This window comes from Embiotoca jacksoni, unplaced genomic scaffold (genome assembly GCF_022577435.1).
Source record: "Embiotoca jacksoni isolate LCO1_2020_lvr unplaced genomic scaffold, fEmbJac1.0.p SCAF_18, whole genome shotgun sequence".
In the NCBI taxonomy this organism is placed as follows: Eukaryota; Metazoa; Chordata; class Actinopteri; family Embiotocidae; genus Embiotoca; species Embiotoca jacksoni.
In genome coordinates, this window is record NW_027185318.1 from 11,365,956 (window position 1) to 11,384,783 (window position 18,828).

The window sequence follows — 18,828 nt, forward strand, 5'->3', positions numbered from 1 at the left end:
TTTGGATACCTTGAGTTTAAGCGTCTTATTTTTGGGGTAGTTGGCTAAATTAGCACAACCATCACGCTTTTTTCGCTGTTGAAGGCTACCTTTATTAAATTCATAGCTGGCTCGGTGCACTTGGATCGTGCCGTGCGTCAGTGATGGCACGCAACACTCTCAGAAACCAAATCACTGGGAAGCAGTCAGAACAGTGTTACAGAGCCCCCCCAGTCTGAAGTGTCGTCTCAGTGAGTGTAAAACAGTCTTAGGTCCCCACAACATAAGTCAAACAAGCACACGCACACGAGCACGCGCGCTCACACACACACACACACACACACACACACACACACACAGTTTAATCTGAATATTTTTACACATCATAAACCTCCTGAAGCTGTTTTACTGGCTTCATTAAAGTTTATCAGCTGCAACAAACACAACAGAACACAGACCTCATTCTGGTGTTTGGTCACATTTACGATTGCAGACGGTTCATCAACAGTTTATAACAAACATTCAAATCCAAAGTAAACGGCAGTTCAGATCAGGAGGGAACCAATTTCAGACTCATCTTGCGTTTTATGAGCGAACAGGTGACAATATATCTGCGGCACTGTCAAATATAGAAGGAGATGATGAGCAAAGCCTCCAACTCAGGGAGGCCGACGATTCAATTTAATATATTTTTTAAAATTTGTTATAGACTCCTTGCGATGCTTTTAGGTAACACATAAATTACGATCCAGCTATACTTTATGTGCTCCGCAACAACTTCCACAATTCCCAGTAAAATGAGCAAATGGTGGGCATTCAGGTTTCACTAAAAATACAGAAGATTAAAATGCAATCCAGTGAAATGCACAGTATCCAAATTAAAAGTGCTCATTGGACAGAAAGTCTTATGTCAGAGGAAAATATCCATATGTAGATGGCGCTGCGTTGGTTTCGAATCAGGGATCACTCATAAAGAGTATGTAAGCTGTATTTAAAGGCTTTATCAATTGTATATAAATCATTTTCTAATGCTTTATCCTTCAGTTGTAAACCATGAGGCCAACCCCATCTGTTTGAAACTGTGTGACTGTGAGACCCGGTTCCCGCTGTGTGCGGTACTGACCTGCCTGATCCCGAGTCTGTAGGCCAGGATTCGGTCCACGGCGTTGGGCTCCATCTGAGTCCACTGCAGCTTGAAGCCGTACACTCGAGGTTTGTTCTGCCACAGAGCGCTGTAGGTGTCGTAGTAAAACTCCGGCGCGTAGGCTTTACCTGGTAGAGACGCGGGGGGTCAGAGGTCACGAGGGGTGGGAGAGTTTTTTTATTTGAAATGTGAGCATGTAGCTTGACAGAGGGGAAAATAAAAACATTAAATATCTGAACAGACAGTGAGAATAAAAAATAAATAAATAAATTTAAAAAATAATTTAAAAAAAAAAAAGGACCATCGGACCCATCGGAAGCTGATCAATAAAAAACATAAAAAGCATCACTGAACTGTGCTGTGTTGTGTTAAAGTATCCTGCGATCGACAAGCACGAGGCTGCTCGCTCTGCGACTCCTCACCACCCTCTGAACTCGGGTCTGATTGTCCCCCCCCTCCCCCCCTGTACAAAAACACAAGATATGCAATCCGGCTACACGAGCCTCATGGGGGTGGAAAAACTGGAGAAACAGAGTGTGTTCAAATAAGCTTGAATGAATTACAGCCAGACTGTAACGTGAGCCGGGGAGGATTTAGTGCACATCGATTGGTCTGTCTGGTCTGTGACGGATCATGTGAGAGCCTTTCATCTGATCTGCTGGTGTTTACAACAGCGAAAGCAGCGGGGGAGGGGGGGGGGGGTGTATTCTCTCAGGTCTGGTTTCGTTTTGTTCTACGGGACTGATGTCTGTTCTGATGTCATTATGTGACTTGAATGAGAAGATGAAGCTTCAGAGTCTTCCTGCTGAAATTAAGACTAAAGGGATAGTTCAATACGCTCGATACCCCTTCTTCAATGCTGGTTCCTGAACGATACTTTTTTTTGGATACCAATTATTTTTTAATTCATTTTAAGAAAATGTAAATTACATTAAATTACAGCATAACGGCACAAACAACTCTTTCGTTTTCATGCTGTTTAGAGGGGGTGGGGTGGGGGGAGAGTGTAATCCAAATGATTTTCTGTAGCTACAAATAACAGATGTTAATGCCTCAGTAGATATGATCCTGATAGGAGACACTTCCCAGCCTCAGTGCCAGTGGCTCAGTGCTGGAAAGCAAAGGTGATGAGGCTCATATCTGCCACACGTGTCCACAACGTGCCGATTTTAAGGTGAGTTCTGGCTCGCTGCGCGTCAGCCACACACGTATTTATATTTGGTTTGAAATGACAAAGCATTTTCTCAACAGATAAAGTGAAGGTGACTCTTTTTCTGCTGCTTCGATTCGAAGAAATCCCTCCATTATAACTCGGTTTCTTTGTTCCCTCCGTCTGAAGGTGCGAGGAGCCGCGTTTGTCTCATAGCTTCAACTTCTGACACTTTTATTCTGGAGCTCTGCTGCCGTCTGATTGGCTGCCGCGGGATGAGTGAGGTTTAAAATGCCAGCGCCGTGTTCACACCTGATTAACGACAACAAAAAGCTTCACCTCCGCAAAAAATGACGAGCCCGGCATAAATCGCCGTCATTTCTGATCGGCTCTCCGTCCTCAGCTTACAACGGCCCCTCTTTAAACACTTTCTGCTGCCGCCTGCAGAACGCGCTGCTGCTCGGCGGGCCGGCCGCTGATAAGAGGCTTAGCGCGGCCGCCGTTTTTTTTTTTTTTTTTTTTTTTTTTTTACAGGAAGTCTCGCAGCGCTGACAGGGCGTCTCTGCGGGGGAGCTTTCATCGGGAGAGGACGGAGATACGAGTTGACTCAGCCGGAGCGCAGACGCAGACTCTCAGAGCTCTTGAAGACTCCACGTCCACGAGAGACGGGAAAAAAAAAAAAAAAAAAAAAAAAAATCACACCTCGTATATTTCTAAAATTGTGTCATTATATTTGTATACATGTGTATTTACTGCTGGATGGAGCTTAGCGGGTAAAGCATTTCGCACGATTGTACTTGTAACCGTGGTGACAATAAACATCTTGAATGTTATATTTAGACAGACGGATCCAAACCTGATCCATCCACACACTCAAACACAACTCCTGATCCGGAAGCTGTTTTTCCTCCAGAGCAGCTTAAAGTCTGTTTAATATTTGATGCAACGTCAAAACTTTGAAGAGTACGGAGCCCCCCCCCCCCCCCTCCCCGAGAGGAAAATACAATTTAATGTTACCTCACAGCAGGCTTTGCTTTCCCTTATGATAACGTTTGTGTTACGCAGCTTTAGGTTTTGAATTATGTTGCATTAGAATAACTTTGCTCATTATAAAATTTTGCATCGCCCGACAGTATATGTAGCTTTTCCTTCACACTATTGAAATAAAAGTGCAATAAAAGCCAACAGGTCATTTATGAATGGACAAACATTGAACACAATATCTGTGTTTTTAGTCACATTCAAACAGAATCTGCCTCCGGCGGCGAGGATGCTAACGTTAGCGGCTCTCCTGCTGATATAGCGGCTGCCCCACCGACATGTACAGGAGGACGGGCTTGGGTAATAGTTCAAAAACATCTACAATACCTTGCAGCTTGCATGTGGATCTCAATAAATGGGCCAGAGATGTCTGACTTCGCCTACCAGAAGTCACTGAAAATGTTCTTCAAAACACCCGGGACCATCTGCAGTCGCAATAAAAACCTGCAAACTCTCTAAATGAGGAAAAGTCGCAGGAGGGAAACCAATTCGGATGAAATGAGATCCCAGATATTCGTTAAGTGTTCAGATGGTGCAACCATCTGAACAAAAGAGGAGGTAGAAACGGGTCCAATCCTCCCGCAGAGTGAAGCGTTTGCTGTCAGTGTGAGGCCAGATGTGTGAGTACAGATGTGTGAGAGGACGTGAAGGTTTCCAGAAGCGCCGGATATTATTTATGACGCCTTTTACCCCCCCCCCCCCCCCCCCCCCCCACACACACACACCACCACCACCACCACCCCCGAGGAGGCTCTCCGTGCTTCTTAATTTAAAGATGAGATAAACTCTAATTAACCGTCACATTCTCTTCACCAAGATACAAACGGCTAAGAAACCACGTCAGACCGCCGAGCTGTTGACAGAACCAGCAGCGGGAGACGTCAGACTGCGGGTCCTCTCGCACACTCGTACTGGAAGGGGCGGTCTTCTTTCAGCATGAATAAATGCTTATTTTTTTCTGACAAAAACGATCAACTCAATTAACTTTCTGTCGTCTTGGATTGGCTGTTAACAGTCATGCCGACCGCGGACTCCGCCAAAATAAAACGGCAAATTACACAGTTCTGTGACAGCTACACATGTAAGTAAAACATAATTACAAATTTTAGAACTCCTTGATTTTGCGGTCAAGTTTGAAATGATTTCGATGTTAAAAAATGTCAGGTGTTCAGGAGGAGTCGGGTAGTTAAAGTCTGAACCTTTTCTGCACGAGTTCAAAGTCAAGACAAGTATCGGGTCGAACAACAAGTCGTAGGTAACGTCTCGTAAAAGCCAAATTCAGTCTTGAATGAGACAAAAATGAAGTCTTAAGTCACGTTAATCCGAACCGATAAAGGCCATGAGTACGAGCCAATCAGATGCGGAGAGGGGCGGGTCTTTGCAGAAAGCAGGTGGGGAAAGAGATGCAGTCCGCGCTGAAGTGTCTCTTGTTGCCATGGTTACATCTGAACCGATCTAAACACATACACCAGACGATCAAATTTTTTATAGAGGTAACGTCCCATCGTGCCTCAGTCAGGCCGCCTCACCTGTGACCAGGAAGGTGCAGCGTCCCGCCCCGGCCTCGTTGGTGATGTCACAGGTGTACTCGCCGTATCCTTCCCGGTTCAGAGCTCTGACGTGGTAGTTGGTGTCGTCCTTCTGGTCGCTGAACTGTCCGACGGTCAGCAGGCGGGAGCCCAGCTTCCATTCGTATCGCAGCAGGCGGGCCGGGTGAGCTCGCAGCAGGCGGCAGGTGAGGCTGAACGCCCGGCCGAGAGCCTGGCGGATCTCCGTGTACACCGGCTCCACGATGGGAGGGACTGTGGGACAAGAGAGACAACATGAGACGACGAACAAATCACCAGTGGCTGAGGAGTTTCAACACAATTGAGGTCATTAATCAGGTCACAAACCTGTCGGGACGAGTCTCAGATCTGTGAGAGACAGTCTGACAGGACAAGATTCAAGTCTGAAACGGCAAATCCAGAGTCTCCGGTCTTTGAAGACAAACGAGACTCAAGTCACGTCTCAAGACTACTTAGGACAAGTCTGAAGTCCATCAGGAGAAGTTTTAGGCCACGTCTCAAGGTTTTTTTTAGGACAAGTTTGTAAGGACAAGTTTCAATACACTCAAGGACAAATTCTTTGAAGACAACTGTCAAGTCTCTGTTAGGACCCCTCTTTATGATCTTAGTTTTTTCTGTAGCTGATGTCTCTATCAGGGTCACTGAAGTTTAATTTGATACAAATAAGTTGATCTTTGGTTCAGTGAAAAGTGAATTGCTGCGTTCAAATGGAACTTGTGAGCTCGTGGTTGCAGTACGTGAAGTCGTGCTCACTGTGCTTGCCGTTCGAGGTGGTTAAGTCATAAAAGCACCGTTGCCAGGCAACGACAACATGGACGCAGTCTAGAAGCCACACAGGCTTACAATTTAGCAAGCTAACGGGCGGGTAAGGTAATGCAGAAAATACAAAGGCACAGATAGAAAGGTGACGAGGCCGTTGGGAAGATGAACATTTTCATCAGACGTAGGCTGTTATCTAAGTTATGAAGACAAACTCTACATGACTAAAATCACAATATATTAGCATCCGACGTAAAATTAACTTCCATGGCCTCTGCCATTTCCGTAAACGTCACAACTCATGAACTCGAGGCTTCTAGAAAATTTGGAATACCGACGTCGTGAATACCACAAGAGGGCGCCGTTCACACGGACTCTTCTGGTAAATACGACCACATTTGAAAGGAGCATTTTCCACACTGATCCACGTCCAGGTGTTGGTATGCGTTCCTCCGAGGTTCACTGTGACCTCAAACAAAAAATTTGAACAACAGATTTTTTTAGAAAAAGTAATTTTTTTTTAATCATTTTTCATTTGTTTTGACGTGGTTTGTTGAACCCAAACTGACCTTACAGCTCGACTCCCTGAAAACCCGATAAAACTACTAAATCCAGACTGAAAGAGACTAAATTTAACCAAAGTTACAGCTGGTGCGTTTCATTTCCAGCTTTCTAACGTCACTCTTTGATGAGACCAAAGTGTCTCTAACATAACCTTAAACCTCTTAAGTTTGTGAAATATTCAAACTCAGACGGGTGTTAACCTTCGACGCCGCAGAGCTCCGCTAAAGGGCACAAAGCCAGAATCTGTTCTGTCTTTTTTTTTTTTTTTAAATCCCTCCGCCAGGACTTCCTCAGAGGATTTCAGTCACATTACAGGTGTCACTTTACAGATTAACGTCCTGCTGTCAAACACGGGATCAGCAGACAAAAAAAAAAAAAAAAGCAGCGGTTGAGGCGTCCGTCCTCTGACTTTTCAGCCGCAGAGAAACAGATGAATCATCTGGATCCTCGCTGACGGAGAGAGTACGAACGCTGCCTGGCTCCAGGGACGAGGCAGCGACACCATAATAAAGTTTAGACAATATCTAAAGTACGAAGGGAGTCTGAGTTCATTTCCACCACAATGGAGGACTGCATGTGTTTGAGGCCTTAAAAATCCTTTTTTTTTTTTTTAGCATGAATTAAATTCTACTTCCAATTTTACCCCCCAAAAAAGCACAAACATTTATAGTTCTATCTAAATAAAAGAAATGCACTCCCACCTTAAAACTTAAACATTAATCTACCTTAACCTTCGCCCAAGTCTTCACCTTACAATTGGAACTATTTATTCACCTGATGGAGACTCGCTTTACGGCCAACCAGTAAGTCAAGTTTTATGTCCCCACAACGTGAGTACGACAAGAATACACACACACACACACACACACACACACACACACACACACACACACACACACACACACACACACACACACACACACACACAAGGTTGCAGAGATAAAGGTCTACGGTTCATCTCGACCGCCCCCGGAAATGTTTCCAGGACCTTCCTCCTGTGAGGGAATCAGTCCAGGAACATCTAAAGGTCAGCTGGACGACCGTTGCCCGACGGCGACCTTCAAGCCGAGCTCTCCGATTGGTCCAAAAGAACAGACTTCTAACCCTCACAGTTTAATTCCCACAATGCACCACTGGAGCCAGTGTTGCAGCTTGTTAGTGAGCCCTTTTTTTCCTGCAGTTTTTATCCCGATAACTTTGAAATAAAAAGTTATCCCGGGAAGCAGCGGTCTGTCAAATACATTTGTTTATTTATTTACTGTGTGGTATCGAGAATCGTGGAATTACATCCCAGCTGTTCACAACATTTCAGACAGCAAAATACAAACATTTTTGTAGGGATTGTGAGGACTTTAGTTGGTGGGATTTGACTAAACAGCTGCTTCTGTATGAATCGCATCACCTTTCAGTTCATGTAAATAAACAACCGCAACACATGTTTCTGAGGACAGCAACATCATAGATGTCCAGAATAATCCCAAATACAATATTTTTCCTGGAACAGCTGCAGTAATCATTTCCCTTTTTTGTTTTTATTCCTGTGTTTTTTCACTTCCCTGTAATCCAGTAATTTCTATAAGAACGCCGCCGCGATTATGATTTATGAGGATAATAATTCATTTCAAATTTTTGTAAAATTTGTATACAACAGCTGCTGTCATCAATTTCCCTCTTTATTCTCCTACTCTGAATATTTATCTTTTCTGCGTCGCAGCACGTTGCTAACTTGTTGTTTAAAACCCCACACAGAGATGGGATTGTGGGGACGTCACCTCCGCACATCACTGTCGTCCCTGTAATCCAATAAGAAGACCAAATGTCTGCGAGGGATTACTTTCAAAGTAAAATCCTTATAAAAAATATTAAAAAAAAGAAAAGAAAAAAAAAAGAAACTACTACCAGCTCATTTGAAATGTTGCTCAGAAGCTTTTATCTTCAAGCTTCGAGAGGACTTGACAAGCGCGCTCATTAAAGTCAGAGCGGGACATAATTAGAAATGAGAAATAACACAAACAATAGAGCGGGAAATGGATTTTGGGTTGGTATAGATTTTGTTCTGACAGTCGGGACAGTTTCGAGTTGACGTGGAGCTCGTTTTCCTTCCGCAGATTTATGATTTATGTTTCTGCTGTTCAGCAGCTTTTTTTTTTTTCCACCCTCGAGGATCAGCGAGGTTTTCTTTTGCTCAGTTAGAAATTTAAATCTGTGTTGCGTGTGACTTGAATGTTGTTTCTCTTATTTCAAAGTAATCCACCTGTAATCTACCCTCACTTTAATCTTCTTAGTGTTGCTGCACGGTGAAAACAGAAAAACACACTGCAGGAACATTTTAGAGAAGAGTCGATGTTAGTTTTTTACACGAGCTGAAAGAAAAAAAAAACAAAAAAAAAACAAAAACGCTGCCGAATTCACAAACAAACATAAACAAGTGTGAGCAGTGGATTCTTCTCAAGTACCTGAAGCTCAAAGAAAAAAGAGCGGAGACGAATATAATTCGAATATAGGCGACATTTATGTGAATGTGAACATTTTCAGAAACAATAAAAGATAATGACCTCAACTTAAAGTACTTCCATCTGATGAGGAAGATCATGTGGCATAATTGAAAGCTTTTTTTTTATTTTTTATATTTATTCATATTTTTTAGATATTTTAATGTCATTTTGTTATACTTCATTGACATTTTTCATATATTTTGTGATGACTTTTCAGACATTTCATTGCTACTTTGAAAATATTTATAAGTATTTTTCAGATATTTCAATGTCCTTTTTCTGATACTTCATTCAAATTTTTCAGATATTTGAGTGTTTTATTGATCATTTTCAAACCTGAATATAACTGATGGGTATTTAACAACTGCAGCAGATCCTCTGCTCAAAGTCTGCTTGCTGCCACTAAATCAGATTATGGAAAATAACAAAATATGTCCCCCCGTAATTATGCAGATGACACAGACATTTACATAACCACATCGCCAGGGGACTGTAATCCCACAGACGCTCCGGAGTAAGTGCGCTGAACAAATCAACGACAGGATGCGCCAGAATTTTCTTCAGTTAAACAAAGATAAAAAAAAAAAGTCACGTAATTGTTTTTGGAGACGAAGAAAAAAAAAAATCTCAAAAAGTCAGTGGTCGGTTTTATTCTGTGAAGTTGAAAGCCAAAAACCAAGTCGCACGCCACATTAGGACGATTGCAAAGTCAGCCTGCATGACCTTAACAACACATTGAAGACTAAATGACTTGCGTTTATCCTCTTCGTCGACTCGTTACAGTTTTCCCTAAAAGATTCGAGCTGACTCAACTGCTGAAGCTCCTTCTCACGTCTTTACGCCGGCTTCCTGTCGATCAAAGAAGTGATTTAAAAATCCTGCCGTTAGTTTATGGAGCACCGAGAGGGTTTAGAGCCAAAATAACATTTCTGATCTGCTACTACACCACGAACCATCCCTGGAACAGGTCGGCTTTTCTGTCCCTGGAGCCGGAACTAAACACAGAGAGGCAGCGCTCAGCTTTGATGCTCCACATATCTGGAACAAACTCCCAGAGAGCTGCGGGTCTGAACGTCTGCTCCGGCTCTCAGTTCTTTTAAATCAAGGCCGAAGACTTTTTTCGTTTTGCCTTTTATCAAATCAAAGCATTTCAATTTTTTTTTTACACCGCACTGTAACATTTACTATTTAACTTTTTTTGTTGTTTTTTTGTTTTATATCCACCTGTTGTTTTTACATTTTGTCCTGGATTCCCGTTTAAAATGCCACTTAGGTTGTCGAGCTTATAACTTAAGCTTGACTCGTGACCAACAACATTCACGACTCCACAAACTCACAGGATCTCTCGTGCGTCTTGAATATTTATTATAAAAAGGATCTTACAGATTCTTGTAAAGATCCAAAACGGTAAAAAAAAACCTCCTGGTGACCTTTCGTACCGATTTAAATAAAATAAAAAATAAATAAAAACTTTAGCCCTTTTATCCACATTATAAACGATAATCTCCACCACCGATTACAAGAAATCACATCCATCTCCACTTCGATCTGCTTAAACTGGCTTCTACGGTCTCCTCTCTTGACTTCCTGAGTGCTTTGCACCAAATCCAGATGAATCAGCTGGAGAAGAAAAAAGCAGGAAATGTAAAAAAAAAAAAATAAAAAAAAAATAAAGCATCACTGAAACATCTTCACGAAAATGGTGAGTCAGTTTTTGGAGCTCGGCTGCAGATTCTCTCTGGAGAATCGGGACGAGTCGAGCTGCAGAGGAGATCGACTCTGACAGCCTTTTAGTGCAGCAGGAAGCCAAGAGCTGCGAGTCGTCCTGTCACATCCTCTCACGGTATTTAGTGCGACACGGCAGCCTGCAGGTTTCGACGGAGCGTGACTGCGAGGTGGAGGATTCGATTCTGTCCGCAGACGGGCAGACGGCATGTGTCCGTCAGCCCCCCCCCCCACCCACCCCAGCAGAGGCGTCGTAACCGGCTACCTGCTGAGCCGGAGCTGCTGGTGCGCGTGTCTGCGTGTGTGTTTCCACCGAGCTGCTGTTTTGATCGAACGGATGATGGATGTGATGCAGTTTGATTGGATGATGTGACATTTTGTCTGCGGGGGGGCTCACGAGTCGAGGCAGCTGTTTGTTTACGTCTTCGCCGCGCGCTGCGTTCGGTTTCAGCTGAAAACGGATTTTTTTTTTTTTTTTCACTGACAAATGTGCAACGGGGCGACGACGACAGAGGACGCTGAAGGCGGCTGATTGGACATTCAGACCTCCATCCAACTTTTGTCCACTTGATTTGATTATTCGCACAAGAAAACAGTGTCAAAAGCTGATGTTCACTTAGTTTGTGTTGAATTTTAGTCTTTTTTTTTTTTCCCTCTGAGATTTTGGTTGAGGTTTTTTTTTATTTTTTATAATTATGTCTTTGGAGCATTTTGAGGCCGCAGCTGTCTCCATCTTTGTGTACGGTTACCATGGTTACAGGCGGTATTCCAGTCTATGTGTCCATGACCCTCCGCTCTGCAGCGATACAACAGAAGGACTCTTCTCAATGAATCGTTTTTCATCAAGCTCTGATCACCTAGCGTTAGCATCAGCAGCGAGCTGTGCTCTCCCATAAACTGTATTTACGAGTCAAGGAGCTCCGAAAAACCTCTGGATCCAAGAGACTCCCGTTCACCAAAGTCATTATGGTGTCATTAGCTAAATTCAGTGCTCCTGATCAGTGTTTCACGGCAGCCTGCAGGTTTCTGTGGAGCGTTACTGGGAGGTGGTGGATTCGATCCTGTCTGCAGATGGGCACAAGGCACGTGTCCGTCAGCGGTGGTCGGTGCGCCCCTCCGGCAGCGGTGGAACCAAACCGAAATCACTGCAAAGCAGACCCAAACAATCTAAAACCAGTCCAAAAAGGCCAAACCACACCAAAAACAGCTTAAACCCAGTACAAAACCAGACCACACCAGTCAACCCAGGCCAAAACCCAATCCAAACTCAGACCAAAACCGTACCAAGAACAGTCTAAAAACTATCAAAACCAGACCAAACCAGTTAAATCAGTCTAAACCAGACCCAAAGCAATCTACAACCATTTTAAACCAGAACAAAAAGTCCAAACCAGTCCAAAAAGACCAAACTAGACCCAAAGCAATCCACAAATATTTTAAAACAGTCCAAACCAGTCCAAGAACAGAGCTGTGATCTCAACACCAAGTTGTTGAAGATGTTTGGATCAGCAGCCAATCCGGAGCTGATTTAGGCTCTTTTAGCTTGAAATACTTTGGATGTTGTTGATCGTATTCCTGAGAGCATCCTCACGTTACATTTAGAGCCTAAAACCTGCACCGAGCTGTCCGTGTGTGTGATGTGAGATGTGTGTGTTACCTACACTGCACCACCAGCTGGATCAGGGCCTCCCTGGGCTTCACGTTGAAGCCGTTGTACTGACTCGTCTGGCAGCGGTACGTCCCGCCCATCTCCCTCGACACGTTGCTGATCCTCAGGACGCCGTCGTAGCTCTCGATCTGAGCCGAGCCGTCCGGCATCAGGAGCGGCGCCGCCGCCACCGCCCCGCTCTCCTCCACCCGCGACCACAGGATGATGGGTTTGGGTTTCCCTGAGACCAGACACTGCAGGTCCACTGTGTCGCCCTCCTGAGCGATGAGGTGAGAGCGCCCCCTGGGGACGGAGAGCTCCGGAGGAACTGCAAGGGAAAGACAGATTTTTAGGGACTGCAAAAAAAAATATTCCGGAAGGTGTGTCTGTTTCTGCCGTGACTTTTTCTGGTGTTGGCTGTTTTGTTTGTTCATTGTTTTTACGTCTTCAGGGACGCTACATATGAATCAGCATCGCAACAACGCAGACAGTAGAGGATGTAAAGCGGACAATTAGTGTGTCAGCGGGAAGTCCCGTTACAGGTGAATACAGATGGAACAAAGCAAATGAGACGAGCGAGAAAGCGGTTCGATGGCAGGTCTGGCTGCTTTTTGCCCACGTTTAAAAATATCACTTGCAAAGGAGCAGTAAGAATCACAGTCTTGTATATTTAATGTGAGCTCTTATTGTGAAGGATGTCTTCCTCCTCTCATTCTGGGACTGGTTCATCTGCCCCGACAGTTTGCTCACATAATGAAAAAAGTTCACAAAAAATCTGTACATTAAACAAGCTTTGTGTAATTTCATAAGACTTTACCAGCAAAGGAAACCACATCTAGAAATTATATTAAAATAGTGGCAGCATTTCCGTTTGCCTGATGAAGACACGATAGAACAGTCTTATTTTTTTTTTACCGTCCAATAAATATTTTTTGGAGCTGTAGTCCAATGTGTGAAGTCTTTTTTTTTTCTCCCCGTCATTCAAAATTCCCCCGAGGAATTGCATTGCATTCACAAAAAGAATAAAAACTGGAGACAGTTATTTCATAATTATGACTTATTATCGCCTCATTACGAGATGATGTACAACAGACTAATGAGGCCGGAGCTGGCAGCCGTGTTGGCAGATTCTGGGTGACTTTTTCCTGTAACCGGGTGGTTAAAATTGATTTGGGATGGTCATTGTAATTGAGTTTTCCGCTGTGACTAGTTGGTCAGAGGATTTCAGACAATAAAGAGAGACGCGAGGCGCAGACGCTCCACCAGGTGTTCAAATGTAGACACGCTGACATGATACTCAATTCCTTTTTTTTAAAAATTTAGTCAGACATAAACTTTTACTAGGATGTAATTATTTTTGATGTCCATCAGACATTGGAGGGGAAAAAAAGACCATTCAGAACTTGCCTTAGAATCTTCATGTTTTTACGTTTTCTTCAGAATCACAGTAATTCACTGATCTGGTGGTTCACAGCAAAAAGGAACCGATGACAGCTAATTGGGCACACACGCCGATACCATGGCAACAACACGCTTCCTGTTTCACATAAAAGTTTAAATCTGTTTACACTACTTTTATTGTTTGATGTGTCATTTTCCAAAATAAAAACGCCTCCGTTTCGAACCGAGGAGGAAATAAAAGCAACTTAATGCCTCTGCCTTCTCAAACAGTGACGACTCTTTGAACCGCGAGGTCTTTATTTCAAGATTATTTCTTGTGAACACGAGTGGTTAAGACCTCTGGTGTTATTTTCTTTGAGTGTGATCCTGGGTAATAAGTAATAAAGAGAAATAAGTGGTTTTCTTTCATGTCTGATGTGGAGTCCGTCCTTCATTTACACACTGTTATGCGGAGAGAGGAGGGGGTGGGGGAGAGGGGCAGGGGGGGTGGGGTGGGGTGGGGTGGGGTGGGGGGGCGTAGCTGCTGGACTGTTTTAGCATTTATTTTCCTTATGGGAATGCAGCAGCGACCCGAGCGCGACCTTCTGTTTTAACATGAAACATCCGTCAGCGGGTGTCACGCGGCCGAGTTCAGACCGCAGCGACGCTTCGATTAAAAGGACTCCGTCCTCCACTCCCCCCACCCCCACCCCCCCTCCGTCCACCTCCCAGGCTCTCCGAATGTTTCATCCCCCTCTGCCAAGGTCACACACAGACAGGAAGTCCACTGCCGCCGGCAGCTGCTTGTGACGTCCGTCTGAAGGAAAAGTTCGGCTTCTCTTCTCTCCGCGGAAACTGAACTCGGAGGTTTGTGACGGAGCTCTGGGGCTGCGGGGTGGTGTTTTTTTTATTTATTTATTTTTTTTTTTTTATCAAAGTAGAAGAAGAGGAAGAAGAAGAAAATAAACTGCAAGTGCTGCTGCAGCGTTGTGTCGGTTTACAGAAGAGGACAGGAGGACATCCATCACATCTAAAAAAAAAAAAATCAACCTTATGATTGTTTTTGATGGACAGAGGCTTCTAAAGTGTACAGGAAAAACACAAGACTTCCAGGAAGAAGCCAACGAAAGCTTCGGAGCTGCTGATGTTTGTGAAAACAGCAGCTTTAATCCACATCTGCAAAAAAAAGCCGTCTCCCATTGGGAACACGCTGATGTTTGTCGACTACAGCCTGAAACAACGGACATTTAACTGTGACCGTTGAGCCAAAACAATTAACAAAGCCAAACTAAATTTATCTGAAAACACAAAAAAAACACACCTCCCTTGAGGTCACATGGCGTTGAAATAAAAACATAACTATCTCCTCATTTAAACAAATCAATCTTTAGCTGCTTCTGAACTTTTGATGGATGATTTTGTCTAATTTATTACTTTTTATCATCACATCACAGCTCGCTATGTTTTTTTTTTATTGCATTGCTGGTTTTTCCTGACTAAAAAAAGGAATCTACAATAATGTAATACACTTTTAATTAGCCTCACGAGAGGGTTAGTTTGGCTTCAACTGATTATTATTCTCATTATCCACAAATATGCGAATTTTTGTCCGTCATGGTTTCTCAGTTAAAAATATGGAGTGAAAATGGTGCAAATATTGTTTACAGATTTAAATTAAGGTTTTGTATCGTGTAAAATAATCGTACTCACATGTCTGAGTATTTGCGATAAAACTATTGCTGGAGACACAAATCTTCACTTTGTGAAAACGAACCCTCTCACAGACATGAAAACGTGTCAGCCAATCACGTCGCTTTTCTTACAGCCAATCAGCGGGCAGAGATTTTTAACCTTTGACCATTCAACGTAAAAAGGAGCCGAAAGACGTCTGTGGAATAAGGTTCAATTTCCTTGTCAGTTTTTTTCTTTTGTCGTGTCTGAAATCAGCGAAGCAGCTGAAGTAGCTTCGTAGCACAAAAACATCATCACCATTCGTCCTCTGAAGATTTGAAACATCTACAGCATAGGACAGGTCAGAAAACAAAATTCTGGTCCTGTCTTTAGCTTCAGGTTCTCTCAGGTGAATGTAATAAAGTGCTATCGAATCAGGGGGATATCGATTCAATTCTGGGAAAAAGGATGGAGAGGTGTTACGGGAGGGCGGTTCAGGTGACCCCCTGCTCCTCCTGCGTGACTCACCTGTGGTGGATGAAATGTTGACGTCGATGCTGATCTCCGGGGTTCCTCCGTTCCTCAGCGACGCCACGCAGGTGTAGGTGCCGAAGTCGGTGAACTTGAGGTCGATGATGTCGAGGTTGGTGGTGCCCGGTGAGACGTCGGTGTCGGTGTGGGTGATGACCATGCGCTCGGAGCTCCTCAGAGGCCGGCCGTTCTTCAGCCAGCCAAACTGCAGCTCCTCCGGCGGCGTGGCCTCCACCTGGCAGCTGATCTTCACCTCCCGGCCGATCTGGATGTTGTCGTCGTTGTGGTACGGGTCGGGCGTGATCCAGAAGCGACCTTTACGAAGACCTGCAACGGATGAAACGCAAAAAAAAAAAAAAAAAAACGGAACTTCAATCGGGCTGAAGGTGAAGCTGGAAAACAAAAGAATGGCACAACAAGAAAACAAGTCAACTTCCAAGACAACAAGGTGACTGGGAGGCTTCTGAGCCGAGGTATCTGTTCGTAGTAAATTCCAGCCTTCGAAAAACAGCTCAGTGTAGTTCAGCTTCAAAAGGAGAGAAGCTACATGTGAGCAGAGATTTAGCTGAAAGAGAGTTGAAGTTCAGTTCAGCTTCATTGTTCTGCAGGAAGAATTCTGTTCAGCAAAACACCAAAGCAGACGTCAACAAACCCGTGTGGGAAGAGGAGCTGCGGAGGAGGAAATAAAGACGAGCGAGGTAGAAGAGAGAATGAAGAGAGGAGGAATTAGCTGTGTAGTATTTGACAGAGGAAGGCTACTGATGAGCAGTTATTATTATTATTATTATTATTATTATAGAGCTGCCATGTGGGAGGATCTATTTCCGTGACTTGATTTTCACAGCGGCTCACAGTTGGAGCTCTTCGACTGACAGGATTCATTACCGACACGGTCGACCAATCAGATTGTCGTAACAGCCGACATTACTATTAGAAATATTCCGTTAGAACTGGTCCACGGCGACATCAGCAGGCTTCAGGCTTCAGACGCTCAACTGTGTTGGAGTTTCATTCTAAATCAATAAAATGTCGATTTTGGCCATCACCATCATGTTTTTTGTTTTTGGAAACGGCAGTGACCACATTTGGACGAGCTGGCGGGCGGGGGAGGGAGGGGGGACAAAAAGTTGTCCTTTTGAAGCTTATTTTTTTTAATTAATGACGGGATTGTTTTCAGATGGATCACCAGAAAATGAATAAGAAGGAACGACTTTCTCTAACAACGCCAAGATAACTAATGTAAAAAATGTATTGTCTTCATATTTCATGAGACTAGTTGAGTGGGAGTCTATGGAGCCAACCTCCAGTGGCACTCGGTGGTATTGCAGCTTAAGGCACTTCACTTTTCAGACCTGAGGGCTATTAATATTTTCGTCTACAGTCTGTGCTGTAAACAAGTAAGCGGAGACGATAATGGCACTACAAAGATGAAATATAAAAATTTTAAATGAGACAAAAAACAAAACAAACCATTAAAACACATTTGCATCAGCAGACAAACTAAACCAGCTGTTCAAATTTCCACTGACACGAGAGGAAGAGTGGGTGTGATGAAGGCCGTGCACCAGCACTGAGCATGCTCCAGCACACGTCCAGCTGAGGCTCGCCGTGACGTTCATCCAGTCAGTCTGTCGGCTGTCTCCGTGGACGACTGCAGCAGGTCAGAGGGCTAGAGTTCAAACCCTACGTCTGAGTGTGTGTGTGTGTGTGTGTGTGTGTGTGTGTGTGTGTGTGTGTGTGTGTGTGTGTGTGTGTGTGTGTGTGTGTGTGTGCGTGCGTGTGTGTATATAAATAGCTTCGGTTCGTGAGGCGAGCAGCTGATTGTCCTTGTTTGTTAAGATTAAAGCAAGAACGCCTCAGAACAAAACGCTGTGTGTGTGTGTGTGTTTCACTGCGTCAGTAAAAGGTCCGTTGCATAACTAGAGGTGGATGCAGTTGCTCACACATGAAAGTCACTCCACACACACACACACACACACACACACACACACACACACACACACACACACACACACACACACACTATGATAGTACTCCTGCTGTACTGTACTGAGAGCGAGCAGCGCTCGTTTCAGGTGAAACCCGAGTTCCTCTCAGACATCAATACGTAAAACTGCTCTCTTCGCTTCACCGCACGTTACAGATTTATTCAGACTCTCGTATTAAACGGTGAAAAGAGACAGAGCAGGAAGTTCCAACCAGTTTACGGATATTTCAGGCAAACCTGCAGCTTCTCAACAAAGTCTGGAACGACAACGCAGTTGATTATGTTAACGATGATTCGGCTTTATTTCAGCCTGCAGTATTTCCCGTTAATGAGTCTGTTGTGTCTCCATCGTTGTCGAGATTCAGGGAAACGAGGAGGCGCATTAAAAAAAAAAAAAAAGGATATGAGGGCTTTGCAAACTGAATATTTTGGGGGTTTCGAACCTCTGAAGATGTTATTTTGGATAATTAATCAATTAATGGAAAAAAAATAATCAGCAGATTTATTTAATTGAATCTGAATGTCACAAAAACGTTTACACTAAATGAGAGACCACAGAGCTTCCTGACACTTCATCATCTCCTTCGCACCTCTTCCTCAAACTTCATCACCTCCTCCTCACCCTTCATCACCCTTCATCTCCTCAGCCCCCTTCTGTTTTCACGCCCTCCTCCTCCTCCTGAGCCTTAAACCAAGACCCCACCCTGATTTAATAATTTGTCCTACGGGGACATTTTAGGCTTTTTGTTGCAAAAAGGAAGTCGAGTCCCCACAACTAGAGAAACACACACACACACACACACACACACACACACACACACACACACACACACACACACACACACACACACACACACACAAAAACACACACTGAGGTGAGTCATGCTGTTGAATAAACTCCACTGGACAGAGGGAGGAAACACATAAGACGTGATATAATATTAAAGGAACAGTTCGACAGTTATAGAAGTCCGCCTATTTTCAGTCTCTTCTTTGACCATATAAGGCTATTTTAATATTTCTATTAAAATTATTATTATCATTATTTTCAAATATTTTTAACTGATCTGATTATTACCTTTTCAAAACTTTTCTTTTTTCCTTTTATGTCTTTAGGATCCTTTGATCCACATGATGTTCAGAAAAGCATCAAGAAATTGGGGTTAAATCCACTGAAGTCTGGTTA

At 43.7% G+C, this 18,828-nt stretch overlaps 1 protein-coding gene across 1 annotated transcript in view; it reads right to left on the reverse strand.

Moving 5' to 3' along the window:
* The window catches only part of LOC138200236 (MAM domain-containing glycosylphosphatidylinositol anchor protein 2-like), a 73,911-nt gene that overhangs the window by 16,028 nt on the left and 39,055 nt on the right, over window positions 1-18,828 (reverse strand). Inside the window, exons 7-10 of the mRNA XM_069152801.1 lie at window positions 15,653-15,982; window positions 12,087-12,401; window positions 4,844-5,116; window positions 1,103-1,251 (exon numbers count right to left, since the gene is read on the reverse strand). Of these exons, the coding sequence (XP_069008902.1) occupies window positions 1,103-1,251; window positions 4,844-5,116; window positions 12,087-12,401; window positions 15,653-15,982 (1,067 nt within the window). The remainder of the gene's footprint in view (window positions 1-1,102; window positions 1,252-4,843; window positions 5,117-12,086; window positions 12,402-15,652; window positions 15,983-18,828) is intronic.